Here is an 18,552-nt window from a genome sequence, read left to right as displayed (position 1 = left end):
AGCTCACCCAGAGATTTGAATAATTATAATGAAGTCCAACTCCCACCCTGGATAGTAATAATAATTATAATAATAGCCTCAACGTCTATTGGGTGATGCTTGTTGTGCACGGGGATTATGAGCATTGCTTTATTTGAACTTTACAACATCAGTCCCTAGGAACTGATATGAATGGTGTGGTAGGTATTTAAATAAAATACCCCCACTTTTATAAATGGGTAAAAAGCCACTACATATCTTTCCTAGATATGGAAAACCAGGCAGAAAGAGATTTATTATTTGTTCATATCACAGACTTGGCAAGATAAGCAATCCAAAGCCACACCTAGGGAAAATAGGAACTCTTGCGTTCTTACCTACTTATTGCCTGGCATTTAAGCATGTTAGATGACGGTGAACAGAGGGAGTCCTCCGCTGTTAGAGGTAGACCTCACAGTAGACACACAGAACACGGAGGCCATGGGAATGCCCAGATGACTCACAAGGAGAGACTCTCAAAGGAAACCAGGAAGAGCTGGCCTGTCACTCAGCTTCTCTTTTGTCTCTTGCCCAAAGTCAGGGGTAGGGGGTAGTGTCAACACCTGGGCCAGACCCTTCTTTTGTTAATGATTTATGTCACCATTTGTCTTCAAAGGCTTTCCTGTAACAATGCTTTCTTACTAGCAATCAAATTAGACATCTTCAAGGAGTTCCGATGATATGTAGCAGTCACTGTTGGTTAGACTATGTAGCAGTCACTGTTGGTTAGACTTGGCGATTTAAAAAAAAGCAAATCAAGTCATTGTTTTTAACTGTGGAGACTTGGGTGGCCCTGAGACGAGATCTTCTAGTTGATGCATATGGCGGCATTATATTCAGTGGTGATGAGCCATGTGTGGCATAAAATGTCAAAAAGAAGTAAGTGGTTTGATAAAAATACCTACATGCAATCAGCCTGACTTATTTTAACTCAACTCCTAATGACTAGAATCCTGCCACCTCTTGATTTTCAATTACATGGAGTGCCGTGCGGTGCCTTGATTATATTTGTGCAGACTCACCTCATAGTTTGGTGGCATTTAGGCTACCCCGAGATGCAGGTGACGGGTCTCATCAGGATACTAAACGCTGTGTGCCTTCTGGTTTCCCCACAGCAGTTCCGCGGAGCATCCTGGGGCCTCCAAGCCTCCGTTAAGCTCCTCCAGTATGACATCACGCATCTTGCTACGCCAGCAACTCATGCGTGAGCAGATGCAGGAGCAGGAGCGCAGGGAGCAGCAGCAGAAGCTGCAAGCAGCCCAGTTCATGCAACAGAGAGTGGCCGTGAGTCAGACGCCAGCCATAAACGTGAGCGTGCCCACCACCCTTCCCTCTGCCACCCAGGTGCCGATGGAAGTCCTTAAGGTATGTGAGCGGATGCCCTTGTGTTTGGACCAAGCCTGTCCCCTTCTCCGCACCCTAGGTGTCACATTCACTGGACTGTGTCTTTGCTTGTATTTGCTGTTAGTCTTGTTTCTAAGCATCACTTCCAGAGGCTGTTACGATGCTTTGAATTTTAAAAAAAGGATTTGAACTAAGTGTAAATATTATGGCAACCTATGAGCTGTGGGAATGGTCAATGTTTCCATGATCAATTCCAAAAGGGATCTGGTGTTTATTATAACAAAGAACATTTCTCTGTCTTCCTTTTGGAAATGGTTTTAAGCATACGAATCACCTGAAAGAGGGTTATTCTAGAAACTTGTGGGTATGTTTTCATAAATGCATTCCAAGGCCACCCTTTAACTTTGCTCTTCAGTTAACAAACCCTGCTGTCCCTAGAAGCTAATTGTTTCAGAAAGTCTCTTCAGAAAGAGAACTGTGGTCAAGCGGTCTGTCTGTGCCTTAATAACCAGACTTCATAATCCTTTTACTGAAGCGAGCTGTCTGCCTTGGGTTTCTTTGATTTCTTGCTAGAGTGGAAACGGCAGGAGCTTGTTAACATCCTTCTCTCAGGGACACATAGCTTCCTAATTACTAGAGGATGCTGGAGCAAGTCTAAGTAGAGCGCTCCATCTCACACACTGTCTTCCACGCCGCACTGGGAGTTGCCTTGTTTCATAAACATTTCAATTCATAATTATGACCAGTTCAAGAAAGACTAGAAGTAGGGAAACATTTTTACTTTTTATTACTTTTTACCCATTCACCTAATTGATTCATTATGAAAAGGCAACGTTCCTGTTCATTAAGCAATGTGACTGCACATTCATTGTTGGTCTTTGCTTTTACCCTTGTGTTCAGAAAAAAGAACCTATCCATCTCCCTACTTAAAGTTTATTATTAAAGTAAACAAGAATGGTGTGGTACACTCAGGATCTATCTAGGAACTCTTCCATGGGAAAAGGAATTCTTTGAAAACCAACTATAAAGCAGTACATAGTTATTTATAAAAACTAAAACTTAATGAGGCTGTTGGGGAACTCTTTGATAGTGAAACCAGTTGAAATTTTGCTGAAGCAAAAATTAACCAACTAGTTTAGCATAAATTTTTCTTTAAGATGACTGAAAATCTGAAATTGCCCCGAATGTGACTCTCTTATTCTTTTACCATCCCCTGTCAAATCAAAACTTTTGGCTATAGAAACTATACATGGAATCTCTCTATTCTGCTTGAGAACTGATAGTTCCTATTTATGTTATAGCAGATATAGGATTTAATTATATAACATATACATTTTCTGTTTGCAAGTGCCATGATCATTTTGTATATACTTTACTAAATATTGTGACTTTTGTAATAACATGATGTTGAGAAGTGTATCTGTTTTATTCACCATAATCTTACTTTAAAAAAAAACTAAAAAGCAAACTTTAGAGGCAGTGATATGGATTTGAGCATAGTGGTTTACATCCAATTTGAATGTAATGCTTACTATTGCATTGAAGTATATCAAATTGAAATAGATTTTCCTATAAGAGTGCTTATATGAGGTGGTAGATTATTTGCCACAAAATGAATGTGTGGAAACATCATTTCGATAGTGCCCTAAAATTTACATAATCTCTGAATGCTTAGAATGCTACTTTCGAGCCTTTTTCCAACTAAAATCTACATTAAGTAATTTGTATAATTTATGATTTTCTCTTATACTCTGTTTATCCTGGTAACACTGGATTGCACCGCAGTCTCCCCACAACTAAAGAGTACCAGAAAAATGCCCTACGTTCAAGCCAAAATGAGTTGTTAAAGCTAGAAGACATGGCCCGACCAAAAGTGCCACTGGTTGACTTTTTCTATTGCGCTCAACAGTTATTGCCTGTCTCAGTGTATTTCTCCTCTGGGCTGTCTGTGAGGATCAACTGTGTCCCATGAGTGAGAAGGACTTGCAGGCCTTACAGTCCGTAGGGAGCTGACCACCATTTAGACAAGAGTAGGTGCTTTTAAGTCAAAGACCAAATGAAGACAGGATTTCATTTATCTGAGGTAACAGTGTAGGACACTCAAACATAAATGTTAAGGCCTGCTTCCTGTTGGTGATTCTTTGAGCAATGTTTGACTTCACACTTTAGGAAAATAGCTTCCTAAGCCCGGAGAATGGAAAATACTGGATGAAGTGCTTCATAGGAGGAAACACAGCAGTGCTCTCCTCTCCTTTTCTCTTTTGTGACTTTTCAATCATGTAACACACTGTCGTGAAGTAAATGGTAACAGAGATACAGTTGATTTGCTTAACCTTGAACAATTTTCAGGGATATATATCGTCAAAACAGTAGTAATGCAAATGTGGGCAAATTGTATGCGTTCTAATGTGATATACTAAATCAAACACGTTTTTCTGATAGGATAGCCTTTGTAAATTATTGACTTGGTTTTTAAAGTTTTAAGTGCCAGAGTCAGTGCATACTCAGTTCTCAGTGAAGGTAGACCAGGGCAGAGGTCTCAACGCTCCTTAAGTCTCTCCATTTTCCAGCGTGTTTGTAAGAACATGCTGGAAGAAAGGCCAAAGCTTAATATTCATATATGCACAAAGCCCTGTCACCAGGAACCCACTATTAGTGGATTGTACTACCCATTTTGACGAGTGAAATCAGTGTTTTCAGGCTAATCCCTTTCTCTGGCAACATCTTACTTAAACTACAGAGCTCTGTGAAGCATGTTTAAAAATTGTTGACATCTGAAAACTTAGGACTCTTTGGAATTTGTGTCAGAGAACGAAAACTCCCGTCGTTTCTTCATCAGTACATGGTCACTGTTCATGAGGGATAGCCTCTGTATTCTATATTGATTTCATTAACTTGGAGGTATTTTTTTCCTTGGGTTGATTTTCACATTGGATGGCATGGGATTGTGGGTCTTATTCATGCATCAAGTGTTGACTTGGTTTCTTAAGAATAAGCTTAACCACGTGGGATGGTAACTCAAGGATGTTTCTTTGCCATAAATAGTGACATTAGGGGTGCAGAATAGAGTTTCCACAGTTGTGAGCATACCTTTTGCTTCAAGTTATGACTCTAAAAAAGTTGCTAAGAACTGTTTATGGAGCATTCTCTTCTATAGGTGGAATTGTCTGCAGGTGAGCCCATACAGAGCTGAGGACTGAACTTGATGTAAACAGAGTCAGAGACTCCAGGAATGGACCTTTAGTCATGGCCAGTCTCACAGCCACAGAAGCATCACAGTCCTGACCAGGGACTGCTCGCTCACACACTCACTGAGCCTCTCCTGTTACGGGCTCATTTCTCTATCTGTAATTGATTATTAGAGCAGCTGCTAGTGTGATCTGAGACTGTCAAATTCTTCACTTTAGTTCCCTGGTATCTTCCCCACAGATGTAGGCAGCATGGAACAAAATAGGAGTTTATAGTTTGTATTCAACTCTCTGTTGGGAAACTTGTAGCTCCCTGTCCTGACTCCTTCTCTTCTTTCTGTTAATTTAAGAATCTAAAGGCTAGCTGTTCTCTCTGTTGTACGTTAAATTTTGCCTTTTCTATTTTGGAGAAAGTGTTACTAGATGAAAAAGAATTCTTTTGATGCATTATTGCTTAAATATATTATTTAGTTTAAAGGAATTTATTTTTAAATATTTCTGGTTTTCCAGACCATTTCAGCAATTGGGCAAATTACATCCCAATTAAAAATAATGTTTTCTGTTCATCAAACACAGCCATGCATTTTGCAGGACTTCGTATGTTGTAAACTATATTAACCTAATCATTTGTGAGAGAGGGGGTGGTTATCTCATCAACACTCTGTGAATTTAAGTATAAACTCCAATAAGTGCTGGTGACAGACTCTAATGTGTTGTGTGTGCCTGACAAACATATTAAGTACACCCCAAACTTGACATTGGTTCCGATTTATTTAGCTGGAATTGGTGAATCTGAATCTCATCACAGTGGATGTTAAAGGCAGGAAAGACGTGGTGTTTCTCAGGTCCGCTTGCCTTGGTCTCCTGAGTTGGAGTCCAGGCTGTCCTCAGAGGATATGACCTGCTATATCTGAGCTAGCTTCTGATTCCTTGCTCATATCTTTAAGCTGCCAATCAGTGTGGTATATGTAGTCAGTAAACCTCAATTTCAGAGAGTTTCATAAATAATGGTGTCTTTGTGATTTTGTATAAAACTATATGTCTTCAAGACTACGTCATTATTTAGAGGGAGAAGGGGAACCTGCTTCCTTCTAGAAACAACCCTTCCTCCCCTGCAGAGTTGACTTCCCTGGAAACTCTTAGACTTGTCCATTGTCACCCAGAAGGTAATTTTCCCAATTTAAAAAACCCACTCAGTGACTTTCAGAAATTGTAGGCCATGCTTGTTTGCTTTCAACCAATTTTCCACAGCGGGAGGTAAAAATCCACCAGGAAGCCATTGCATCTATAAGTTGCCTTGCTTCCTGTAGGAATGCCTTTTTACCATTTTTCCATTTCCAGCTCCACCAGTGCCTTTCACAGGAGCATAGCTTACAGAGATGTGATTGGCAGTGCTGGGCATGTAGACATGACCCTGTGTTTATTTCCTCTATATTTGTCTCTGCTTTTGACTCCTCCCAACCCCCAGCTCTTCTCTGGGCCAACCAGGGACTCTCACTTTGTCTCCATAACCACCAATTGATGGCTCTGGCATGCTCAAGTGCCAGCTTGCCTGGCAGCACCTGGTAGTCCTTCATGGTCCATGTTAGTTGGAAACCCTGTGAATAAGGAGTTGCTAATGCCATGGCTAGCTCAAGAGTTGTTTCACTGATCTGCCTTAGCCAGCACAGTCCCACTTAGCACTGGCTGAAAGGGGCAGGAAGTTCAGTGAGTACTTAGGTCCAATTCTGCCTAGTCTCTGCCTCCACTGCTTTTATGAGAGCTAACTAGCAATTTAGTGTTTTCTGGACAAGGCCCTCCCTGTTCACATTTGTTGTATAAGGATTATACAACAATAGCAATTACATTGTTATCCATAACAAAATATCTAGACTTAACAATTAATTTTATTTTTCTCAAAATACCAAAACATCTCAGCTTTAGTTGCACTTTACTTGTTGATGTCAGCCAAAATTAAAATGGGAAGGGATTCTCCTTTTTTGATTTCAAAGCCAGGTTTTTGTTTGTTTTTGTTTTTTGTATTTTTGTTTTTTGTTTTTTAATGTGACCAGGGGTTTTATTTGGCAAAGGGTTTCAATAGAATCTTGGATTTCTCCTTGGTTTCTTCAAATTGGGGCTGGCTGGGGGTAGCTGTGCATGATGGATATGGGCACCACACAATAGCCCGTCTTAGAATAGAAGTGTCTAGTTCGTCTCCATGAGCCACTTGGAGTCCCTGGAGGCATCTTGTGTGAAATGAGGTACCAGCTTGATGTTTCTCGTGTTATTGTGTCAAAGAAAGGTACAGTCTGCTTCTATCTATCAAAAGCCCCCACTAGTTTGGGTAAGGACAATATTGTAAGGAAGATTTAAGGGATGGCACTCAGGGTAAGGGCCAGCACTGGGGTGGGCTGTGGGCTGTGGGCTGTGGGGTGTTAGTTTAATTAACCCTGCACTGTGATTTCCCTTTAATGGGATAATTTCTGGAGATCATACATTCTCAACAAGGGTAGCATCATATCATTAATGGAAACAAAATTGATTCTTGGAGAGCAAAAATGTCTGTGGCTGAGGGATGGCTGTGTGAGTGAGAGTGCTTGAGTTGCATGCATGTGGACCTAAGTTCAACTTCCCAAGAGAACACACACAAAGCTGGGAGTGGCTGTGTATGGCTTTGACACTCGGTGATGGGAGCAGAAATAGGAGGATCTGTGGACTTGCTGACTGGTTAGCCTCACTCCAGGTCAATAGACCCTGTCTGAAAAGAGTAATGCAAAGTGATGGAGCAGTACTCCCGACATCTTCTTCTCGCCTCCATGCATAGAACAGGTATGACATATGCCTTCCACATATGCACATCCACATCCACCACAAATATATGCATCACACTCCTACCATACACACACACACACACACACACACACAGAGAGAGAGAGAGAGAGAGAGAGAGAGAGAGAGAGACCACAGTTGTTTGTAGCCCTCTGAAGCTCCAGTGCACAGCTAGGAAAGCAGCGTTAGTGTGTCTGTTGATGTTTTGGGAAGTTGGGACCGAAGAAGAGGCCATGAGCAGAACAGCAGAAAGATCTCAGAGGCACATTAGTGAGGAAAGGTTGAAGGACATTGCTGCTGAGTCCTCAGAATCTCCCCATTGTGCTCTGAGAGCATATGTCAGGATTCCTGTAGATGTGGCTTCTGCTTTCCGCCTGGGCCTTGCCTCCCCAGAACCCTCAGTAGAATAACACTCATTTTTTTAGCATGGAACCCTGGTACTGATTAACTTGCTCCTATTTTCATTCAGTGAGGCTGTCGTTAGCACCCCTATTTCACAGATGCATGGGCAGGCATGGAGGGGTTAGATAGGTTTGGTAAAGTCATAAAAGTCTGAGGTCTTATCAGGATCTGAGCCCAGTCAGTTGGCTTCCTGGCCCACTTGTATAGCTTGTATTTTTCCTGGAGTGAGTAACCTGAGAAGTTCCTAGAGAAGATAGCCATGCTTAGTCCCTCAAATGATGTGGGGACATATGAGCCGATAGCACATGTTTATCACAGAGCTTCTGGCTATGGCTTAACACATTTGTAGTGCTTGCTTTGACAACTTGGAGGGAAGGCAAGACAGCATCACTGAAATCTGGAACTACATCTGGTGACAGGTTGAAACCTTGGCATATTTTAGCTTATTATTGTCTTATAGGATTAGCCCAGGTAGGGAAACAGGCGTATGGAGATTGCTTCTGGTCTACTTGGTAAGCCACATCCTATGCTCTCTACTCCCTTACTCCTAGCCTAGGCATGTCTCGATGGCCACCAGAAACCGTGCTTTAGAAGAACGTGGGAAGCCAGTGAGAAGCAACAGTGGAATCTCCTGGTCTCAACAGAAAGCTGTGTGATCTTCACTTGGGATTAGTCAGGGCCTTCTCTGTTGAATAATTAAATTCCCTTTCCTAGTCTCTAAGACCCAGGAGATGGAGCAACTGATGGTGTTCTTGCTGCATTAGAATTCTGTCTAGCCACACTGACCATGATGATACTTTTCAGTTTAGTGATAGTTGTCATTATGGGTGAAAAAAACATGTAACGGGGGTTTCTTATAACAACATCTGAAAATCTAAAGCAAGGATCACTTATGTCATAAAGGTCTCAATGGCTCAGCCTACCCCAGTTCAGATGCTTTGTCTGTATAATCAACAATACTTCTGTGTGGTTCTAAATGGTTTTCATTCACCCCACATAGGAATGTTCTCCTGAAGTTATGGTTCCATTGGTTTTGTTTTTTTTTTGTTTTTTTTTTTTGTTTGTTTGTTTCCAGACAGGGTTTCTCTGTGTAGCTTTGGCTGTCCTGGACTCACTCTGTGGATCAGGCTGGCCTCAAACTCACAGAAATCCACCTGCCTCTGCCTCCTGGAGGGTGCTGGGACTGATGGCTTGTGCTACCCCATCCGACTCACAGTTCCATTTTTTGATGTTTTCCTCTTCCCTCATCCCCTCCCTTCAGTACCAGAACTTTTGGTGTTGCTCTAGCACTTAAAATCAGAGCTTGAGATCTGCTTGTTTTTTCTATTTGCTTTTACGTGAATGTCAGCTGTAGTAATGCTTGTGTTACTGCATGAGAACGTCAGAATCCCCTTTACAAATGTTGCCTGTTTCATCTCAGCTAAAGAAAGAATAAGCTTGAAAGACTACAGATGGATGTGAGTATGCTTCAGAACAAGAGAGAATATAGACACGTGTAAGCAAAATCTAAATTTAACTTCACTCTACCAAAATAAATGGCTGGAATTTGTGTTAAGAATATGTAAATTAGTACAGAGGTTTTGCTCAAGGTTGTATCTGCGATCAGTACAAGAATATTGGCTTCTGCCCCAAATATGTCTCTTTCTATTGCCACTTTGAGTATCAGCCTGGACTCGAAAGCTGTAGCATCCCACAGAGCATCTCCCAGCTTTTCACATTGTGCTTATAGTGCCGTGACTATGTGAGAAGATGGAGAGAAAGCACATAAACCAGGGCGCAGTTAACACGGAGTGTTCTAGAGAGAGCATTGCTTTAACCACTGTTTTTGAAATTGATAATACCCGGCGGGGAGTGAGGGTTGCTGGAGAGGCGAATCAGTGCATAAGAGTACTGGCTGCTCTTTCAGAGTCTTGAGTTCATTCACAGCAACCACATGGTGGCTCACAACTATCTATAACGGGATCTGATGCCCTCTTCTGGAATGCAGGTATATATGTAGATAGAGCACTGTATACATAAATTTTAAAAAAATGATAATACCAGCATATGGTCCAGATAAGTCAAAGGCAGATTGTTCTTCCTGGAGCTCTTCGGGATGTTGCCGGGATTGGATGCAATGCTAATAAAAGCTCTGTTACTATTTTCCTTTAAGTTAGATCTCGGGTCTTTGGGTGTTAGAATAATAGCCAGTGGATAAAGTGCTTGCCTTGCAAGCATTGGAACCTGAGCTTGATCCCTGCCCAGGCCTGCAATCCCAGCTCTGGGAGGCAGAGATAGGAAGGTCACTGGAGCCACATACTAGCCAGCACAGCTGATTCGGTGAGTTCCAGGTCCAGGAGAGACCCTGTTTCAAAATATAAGGTGTAGATTGACAGGGAGGACCGCTGATGTCAACCTCTAGCTTCCACATTTGTACACATGTGCACAGGTATACACACACACACACACACGCACACACACACACCACAAAACCTAGGAGACTGGGTTCATATAGTCCTTATATAACTCAAGTAGGTGTCTTTAGTGCATTTTGCCTAAGAGTTTAGTGAATTCCTGTTCACCTACAACTTTTTGAGGCGCACACTGTGTCTGAGGTAGGTTCATCAGAGTCACAGACACCACACAGGTCTTGAAGGTCTCCTAGAAACAAGATAAAAAGGTTCAGGGACTCTGGCTATTAAAAACAAGCAAAAGGAATCTCATCACCCAGTTGTGAATAAGTTAAGAGTTATAAAGAGTCCTAAAATAAAAGGTGCAGTTCGCTTTGCCCCTCCGTCACCAATGGCATACAGGCACACATAACTTTGTTGTAATCTCCCCTGTTGGCCCTGGTTTTTATATAATTAAAATTTAGAGGCTGGAAATTTTGTTGAGACTTAATTAGAAGTGACAAACCAGAGACATTCCTGCCAGTTAGGAAAGGCTTAACGAGTGCTTATTGGCTAGCTTACAAATATGTAACATTTTTCACACTGCCTAAAGGTGACAAGATCAGCTCTGTTTTTCTAGTGAACTAGTAAAAATTAGATTAATAAGTGCCAGGCAAAGAACCTTTTCTTTTGTCTCTATCCCCCGCCCTCCAAAGAAATCTTACCTTTGAGTACTTCTGGCTGTGGAGATTGGCGCCTTAATTAGCCACGAGTTCCTTTTACCTCCTGGGAAATAAGTACAGGCTAAAACTGGGGATCAAGACACAGACGTACATTAACTTAGCACACGCCGCCAAGTAATTCATCAAGGAATGTTGGTAATTAGTCCTGCCTCTTTCAACTCTTGGCTTATTTTATAAAACTGGTTGATTTAAAATAATGCCTGCTGATGTATTACCCACACGTTTCAAAATGGGGACTTGGCTCCTCAACAAAAGCAAAATTGTGCAGGGAGGGAAATGTGCCCTCTTGGTTTTGTGTTTTCACAGACTCTGAAGGTCCATCAATGTCACCTATTAACTTGGTTGCACTTTCTTTTTTATCCCATTCAGCATTTTACAGGACCTTCTCTTTTTGCCTTGATGGAAAGAATGGGGGGACAGACTTAAAAAATAAAATAAAATGCAAGCTCCTGGGGGTGGGGAGCTTGGATGTAAGGAGCTTGTCAAAGTGTGTCACCTCAGTGTGGTTTGATGGAATTTAATTTGGATCCTTCATCTGGTGCACGCTGCAGAAATGATCGTCTTGAATTGTTAAATGCTTGCTGATATTTATGGCAGACAGATTAACCTCAAAAGACTGAGTTTCTGGGGTGCACAAGACCTTGTGACTACAGCTTCATAGCATGTGTAGTTAACTGTTTTAGAAGTAGTAACCCAGATGTCAAATTCCCACGCTAAGTGATGTATTTACCTTTATGCTTTGAGATGTGGCGACATCACAGCTGCTCTTGAAAATCCGGTGTTAGACTGAGCCCAGTAAGACACCAAGTGACCTTGGGCATGGTTGTTTTTCTCCCTGGACCTTGGTATCCTAATCGGTAAACTAAGGGCAATAAAGTCTGCTCTAGGGCAGGGTGTCTTGAGTGGCAAATGAAAGGATGCTCCTAGGAAGTACCACTCATCAAGTGACATGTCCTTGAGTACTCACATGAAAGAACAATAAGAAACAGACAAAATTAATTTCAATGTATTTAACATTACCCAGTATATCTAGATTGTTATTATTTCAGTCTCTTCTATGAGAATTATCCACAAAACTTTAATTTTTTTTCCTAGTTAAGTCTTTGTCTTGAGCCTCACATCATCCTCAGATTTGGGTACATAGTTCACGTCTCCAACATATTGTAGTTTGGAGACAAAATTTCATCAGAATGACCTGACCTGGGTTTGGATCTCATAACATTTACACTCAAAAGAGTCTATTCATTTGCCAAAGTTGTTTTAATCCTGTTTAAAAGATTTCCAGTAACTGGCTTGGGGAGATGGTTTAGTGGGCAGAGTGTCATGCAAAGGTGAAAAACCAGAGTGAATTTTAATTCACAGAACCTATCAAAAGCCAGACAACGTAGCATACATCTATAACCCCAGTGCTTTTATAGGGAGATTGAGATAGAGAAGACAACCCCAGGGAAGTCATAGATCAGATAACCTGGCAGTCAACCACAGGAACCCCTATTTGAGAAAGGTGAGAAAGTGAGAAGCAAGAGTTGAGGTTTTCCTCTGAGTCTGTACGTGCGTGGTACATGCACACACCTGAAGTCATTCACCTGAACACACACACACATACACACACACACACACACTAAAACGAAATTTCCAGTAACTAAATTGAGTATTCATTTGAAAATAGGTCCACATGAGATATAAAATTCAGCTCCCTCTAATGAATTGGTCTCAGTCCCGAGGCTCAGTAGTTTTATCTGGCTTGTGACCCTTGACTGGACAGCACAAATCCGAAGCATTTAGTATAGCATTGAGTACAAGGAGAATCACCAACCAAGTATTCTGCTTTGTTGGTTATAATAAATGTATAATGATCTGAGGCTGGGAGCTCACTTACTTGGTAGAGTGATTGCAAGCATGAGGACCCGAGTTCAGTTCCCAGGACTGATATGAAAAGCTGGGCAAGGAGCATGTACTTGTCATATGGAAGTTCAGACAGAAGGATCCCTAGGGTTAACTGTCCGGCCAGCCTACACTAATTAGTGAACTCTAGGCTAGTGTGAGACCTTGTCTCAAAAAACAGGGTGGGTGGTCCTGAGGGACAAAGCTCAAGGTTTTAACTCCGGCACCTGCATGTATATACACATGCATGTGTATCTATATACATATATGTGCCTGCACAACATGAACGCTTATACATACAAGGACACACCTGCATACCCACATGTACACCCACAGTTTACAGTGACATATTTATTAGTCACTGAACACAGTCATTATTATCATCCCCTCCACCCCCCAGGGATGCTATCTTACACTTGTCCATACAGACACAATTTAGCTGTTAGTTTGTTTCTCATAATTGTGACCCAGGTTCACTGTCACATAACATGCCTGGCTGCCATTTCCTGTTTAAAAAAAAAACCAAAAAACAGATCCTGTCGAAGAAAGCAGTGAAAAGACAGACTCACCAGAGGTGTGAAGAGCCTTCCATTCAGACATGAGTGTCGAGGCAGCTCTTGACTTGTTAGTCACACCTCTTACTCATGCTGTCAGTCCAGGTTCCTTTCCAACCTACACATGTCACACTTGCAGAGCACGTCTCCAGCCCGCTGAAGATGTCTGAAGCTCCAGGACAGCACGAGCATTTCATCAGAGCTCTTGGTATGAGCGAGACCCTGGAGAGTTAGAAGATGAGTCACACCCGGCTTGTTGTGTAACGTGCATGGGATGATGGTTTGCTTCACCCCAGAGGCACCGAGAGCTTTTTGCTTTGCGTGGAATTTTATGTATGATGTTTACATTCTTTTCTCACTTGTCTTGTAGAGCACTTTAAGAAAATTTCAGCACAGTTCATAATTCAATAAAATAGTTCTCTTCTTAATCACCAGGCTTCTAAGTTTTCTGTTCTCATGGTAATTATCAACCATTTTTAACCCAGAAATAACCCACCTAAGGTGATAATTTATTTCATTAAGTACCTTCTTATTCCTAGTGCAAAGAATGAGTCTATTATGTCAGGATTAGTGCACTGCGGATAGGCTTGCGTCCTTCCTGTAATTCCGGGAGCCTACAAAGTTCCAGCCTACTTACAGGCATAGAAGCATGGAAGCCAAAGCAGCAAAAAATTGTTCTTGATGCTATAGCTTCAAGAAAGAAAAATCATTGTTTTATTTGGAGTCCATGGCTTCCTCAGTTGGGAATCTAGTTTATGAGTAATTATCTATTATAGCTTGTTATCACTTGATATCTAGCCAGCCGTCAAGCCATTGTCAATTTCATTTCTGCTTCCACATAGCTTTTTTTTTTCATTTTTTTCTCCTTTATTAATTTATTCTTGTTACATCTCAATGGTTATCCCATCCCTTGTATCCTCCCGTTCTTCCCTCCCTCCCATTTTCCCCTTATTCCCCTCCCCTATGACTGTTCCTGAGGGAGATTACCTCCCCCTGTATATGTTCATAGGGTATCAAGTCTCTTCTTGGTAACCTGCTGTCCTTCCTCTGAGTGCCACCAGGTCTCCCCCTCCAGGGGACATGGTCAAAGGTGAGGCACCAGAGTATGTGAGAAAGTAATATCCCACTCTCCACTCTACTGTGGAGAGTGTTCTGTCCATTGTCTAGATCTGGGTAGGGGTTTAAGGTTTACCGCCTGTATTGTCCTTGGCTGGTGCCTTAGTTTGAGCGGGACCCCTGAGCCCAAATCTGCCTATCATAATTTTCTACTTGTAGGCTTCTAGGACCCTCTGGATCCTTCTACTTTGCCATTCTCCCATGATTCTCTCATCTAGAGTCCCGGGATAGCATCTTCAACAAATGGTGCTGGTCTAACTGGATGTCTATGTGTAAAAAAATGCAACTGGACCCATATTTGTCACCTTGTACAAAACTCAAATCCAAGTGGATTAAAGACCTCAACATAAAAACAGAGACACTAAGTCACTTAGAAGAAAAAATGGGAAAGAGCCTGGACCACATAGCTTTTTAAGGTTTTGTTGTTGTTGTTGTTGTTGTTGTTGTTGTTGTTGTTGTTGTTTTGTTTTTTGGTGTTTTGAAACAGGGTTTTTCTGTGTAGCCTTAACTGTCCCAGACTCACTTTGTAGGCCAGGCTGGCCTCGAACTCACAGTGATCTGTCTGCTTCTGCCTCCCAAGTGCTGGGATTAAAGGCGTGCGCCACCATGCCCAGCTTCAACATAATCTTGATAGAATTCTCAAGCCCATTATGAACTTGGGCCATTGTGCTCATTTTCTGTCGACTCTTGGGACTTCTCCTATCCATAAAGAGAAGACAGACTGATGACTCTGAAAGACACTGGCTGTTCATGAAAATCTCCCATTCAGATTGACTGGAGGCCGAGGTGCTTAGGGTGTAACTGGCAGTCCTGCTCCTTAGAATGCAGGCTCCATCTTTTGTGATCCCTGAACCTGTTCATGGACTCAAAGATCTTGCATCACCTGGGGCCTCATTGAAAAGCACATTCCCTCCAGCTACGTCACACCTCCTGGGTCCCTCCAGCGTAGGTTCTGGAAACCTTTCAGCAACACTGAGAAGAGAAGGAAGTAAAGCTAACCACGTCTCTTTCCTGGAGGCCTTATTGGGTCCCTTAAAGGTAAGGATCCATGGTGACCTTCCATCAGGGCCAAACTGAGAAGAAAGGAGAGAAGCAATAGGGACACGTAGTACTGTTGGAACTGACCAGCAGAGGCGGCAGAGTTCCTAGTAATTACTCAGAGTATTCTAGATAAATTCATTACATGCAAAGTTGATTTAAAAAAATAGATCAAACCCGGAGAAGATGACATGAGACTAGTTAGAAACTCCAGAATTCTCACCTTATGTTCTAGAAACCACGGGGCTTTTGAGAGATCTGCACAAGGCACACAAAACCCCTCACTCACAAAATTTGTGAATTCTGTAGACAGCTTACACACATACTTCTCCTAAGTACAGATGCTACTGTGTTAAACAAAATGCAAGTCAACATGAAAAGTGTGTGTTTCAGTTTTTCTTCCTTGGATGTGATCAAGGAAAACAAAAAAAGCACAACTTCTAATCAAATAGGAGTCTAAAACTTTTGAAACAGCTGTTTTGAAACAGTTTTAAAAATTGGTAAAAACGCAGGGCTGAAGAGATGGCTCAGTGGTTAAGAACATGCATTGTTCCTGCAGAGGACCTGAGTTCAATTCTCAGCACCCACACCAGCTCCAGGGGATGCCCCTAACCCCAGGCACATGTACAGACATACACATGTACATGTAAATAAATAATAATATTTCTAATAATTGGTCAAAAATGCATGTGGGTGTGCCAGGTGGGTGATGGTCAATGTCAGATGTCTTCCTTCATCACTTTTCATCTTCCTGGTTTGAGGCAGGGTCTCCTAACTGAAAGTAGAGCTCATCGAGTGGTGTAGGCAAGCTACGCAGTCAACTCCAGGAAGCTACCTCTCTATCTTCACCCCTAGCTTGGTTGTTGCAGACCCTTGACCACAACATACAATATCTCTTTAGGGTACTGGGGAGTCAGACTCAGTTCCTAATACTTGACTGGCAAATACTTTAGTGATTGAGCTGTCTCCCCAGCACCAAAGGGTTAGAGCAGTTGTAGGATTATAGTGAAACCGCACGGAAGGAGCAGAGGGTTCCCAGTTAGCTTCCTTTCTGCTCCCCAGCCGACCTGTGCACAGCCTCCCCTGTTGGCCCCACCCCCGCCCCCACTGGAAGGTACATCTGCAGCAGGGAATAAAGAAGCCTTCGGGCTCATCATTGCTACCTCAAGTCTATACTTTACACCAGGGGTCACACCAGTCGTCATACACAGCGAGTGGATTTAGTCATTACAGTATCACGCAGGGTATCTTTTCACTGCCTGGGCAATCTATCTGCTTCTCTATTGGAAAAGCTACTACTTCCTTATAGGAAACAGTCTTCTTAAAAATTAAATGATAGATTAGACTTTGGAAAAAATCCCTCAAAATATGTATTTAGTTGAGGATAACACACAATCACCTTTTCTTCCTTCCTTCCTTCCTTCCTTTTCTTTTCTTTTTTCTTTTTATTTTTCTGGAGAGCAGCTAGCCTTGATTGCCTACTCTCTGACACTAAGGGCTTTTCTCTCTATGCGCGACTAGGATAAAGTTGGGTTTCCCCTTGTCACTGGAGTGCTGCCATCCACAAAAGTGTATTTCTTTCTTTTTACCTTTACTGTCTTAGTTTTCTGCCTTCAGGTAGTAGATCCAGGACATACGGCCAGCATGACTTGCTGTCTGGGAAAATGATTGCTTAATGATTTGGGAAGTGCCACAGAGAGATCAGCAATTTCTAATACTGAAGTTCTTTGGTCCTGTGTGTGTGTGTGTGTGTGTGTGTGTGTGTGTGTGTGTGTGTGTGTGGTGTGACAAACACACACACTGAGGTATTGATCTCCGAAAACCATTATCTTTTATACTGAGATGATCTCTGCCTGGCCTGGAGCTCACTGAGTAGGCTACACTGGCTAGCCATCCAACCATAAGTATCCTCTTGTTGCTGCCTCCCTGGGACTGAGGTCACAAAGGCATGCCACTGTGTGTTTTATCTGGGTACTGGGAATCGAACTCAGGTCCTCATGCTTGTACAGCAAACCCTTTACCAACATCCAAGTGAGCCATGCTACACACTCTGCTTCCACCCCTGCGTGCCTTCTTACCTCCTGTCTTTGTTCCTTACACACACATCATTAGAAGAATAGGCCGTCAGGGGAGTTGGGGATAAGCCAGCAGGAACACCAGCAAGCCTGCAGTTCTCCCCTCTTTGCCTCTGTGTTGCAGGTTACAGGTGTGCTGACTATGTCCAGCTTTTTATATAGGGAATGGGGGGTGAACTAAGCTCCTCATTCTTAACAATTAGTACCTGTACCTAATGAGAAATCTTCTAGGCCCATTAAAGATTTTCTTCAGGCAGTTACTATAGAATTTCATTTCAGTAGCAAGGACATTTAAATTCTTAAAAAGCACCCGGCTCTTCAGGTTCTCTAAACAGTAACATTCGTGAAAAGTGAATTTTGCTATGCCTGGCCAACTTTTCAATCTTCCTCTGCTCATAATGCACCATTTACCTTGAGGTCATCAAAGGTGTTTTGGTGATTCACAGCAAACAGAGTAATACAGAAAATTCTAGGGAGCATGGTAAAAATTGGGATTAAAATTTCAAGAAAAACAAAACAAAACAATAGCGATACTGAGCTGTTAAAATGTTCCTGATTTGGAAATTAAACTTTTGTTATAAGCCCAGAAGCTATCATCTTGATTCTGGAACTCGTGTTAAATATGAACGACTACCTGAATCTGTTAATATTTAACTTTTAAAGCATTATTTTTTTTTTTCCTGCAAGTAGAGATTCAAAATACATTAAATTACAGCCTCTGGTTAAGCCCCAGGGCCCACACTGTAGAACCAGCAAGATAATGGAGACAAGAGGTCTGTGTTCCAAGAGCTTTCTAAGTTATTTGGCTTAGAGTTCCCACAGTATGCCTCTCATGCAGTAAAGCAAAGCTGAACTGCGTCCTCCCATCTGGACTGGATGTGTTTTGATTCTTGTGTTTCCGTCTAATATCCCGCGGCCCCACTCCGATCCCCATCTCTTTGTAGTTCATATTCAGCTTTGACATTTTCGTTCGTAGTGAGCTGCTTCTCTGTGTCTTACATTGTAGAAGCGTG

At 42.1% G+C, this 18,552-nt stretch overlaps 1 protein-coding gene across 17 annotated transcripts in view; it reads left to right on the top strand.

The window, feature by feature from the left end:
* Positions 1-18,552, top strand: part of MITF (melanocyte inducing transcription factor) — a 218,393-nt gene that overhangs the window by 132,842 nt on the left and 66,999 nt on the right. For 11 of the 17 annotated variants that reach the window (XM_084765738.1, XM_084765750.1, XM_084765747.1 and 8 more), the window contains one exon: positions 1,134-1,383. The exons of 1 other annotated variant lie outside the window; for it this stretch is intronic. In XM_084765738.1, the coding sequence (XP_084621864.1) occupies positions 1,134-1,383 (250 nt within the window). The remainder of the gene's footprint in view (positions 1-1,133; positions 1,384-18,552) is intronic. 5 more of the 17 variants (XM_084765739.1, XM_084765752.1, XM_084765748.1 and 2 more) reach the window with 1 other exon arrangement.

The sequence above is a fragment of the Acomys minous genome (genome assembly GCF_964271855.1).
Source record: "Acomys minous genome assembly, chromosome: 17".
Taxonomy (NCBI): domain Eukaryota; kingdom Metazoa; phylum Chordata; class Mammalia; order Rodentia; family Muridae; genus Acomys; species Acomys minous.
The sequence above is the reverse complement of the archived record's forward strand: the minus strand, read 5'-3'. Positions and strand labels throughout refer to the sequence as shown.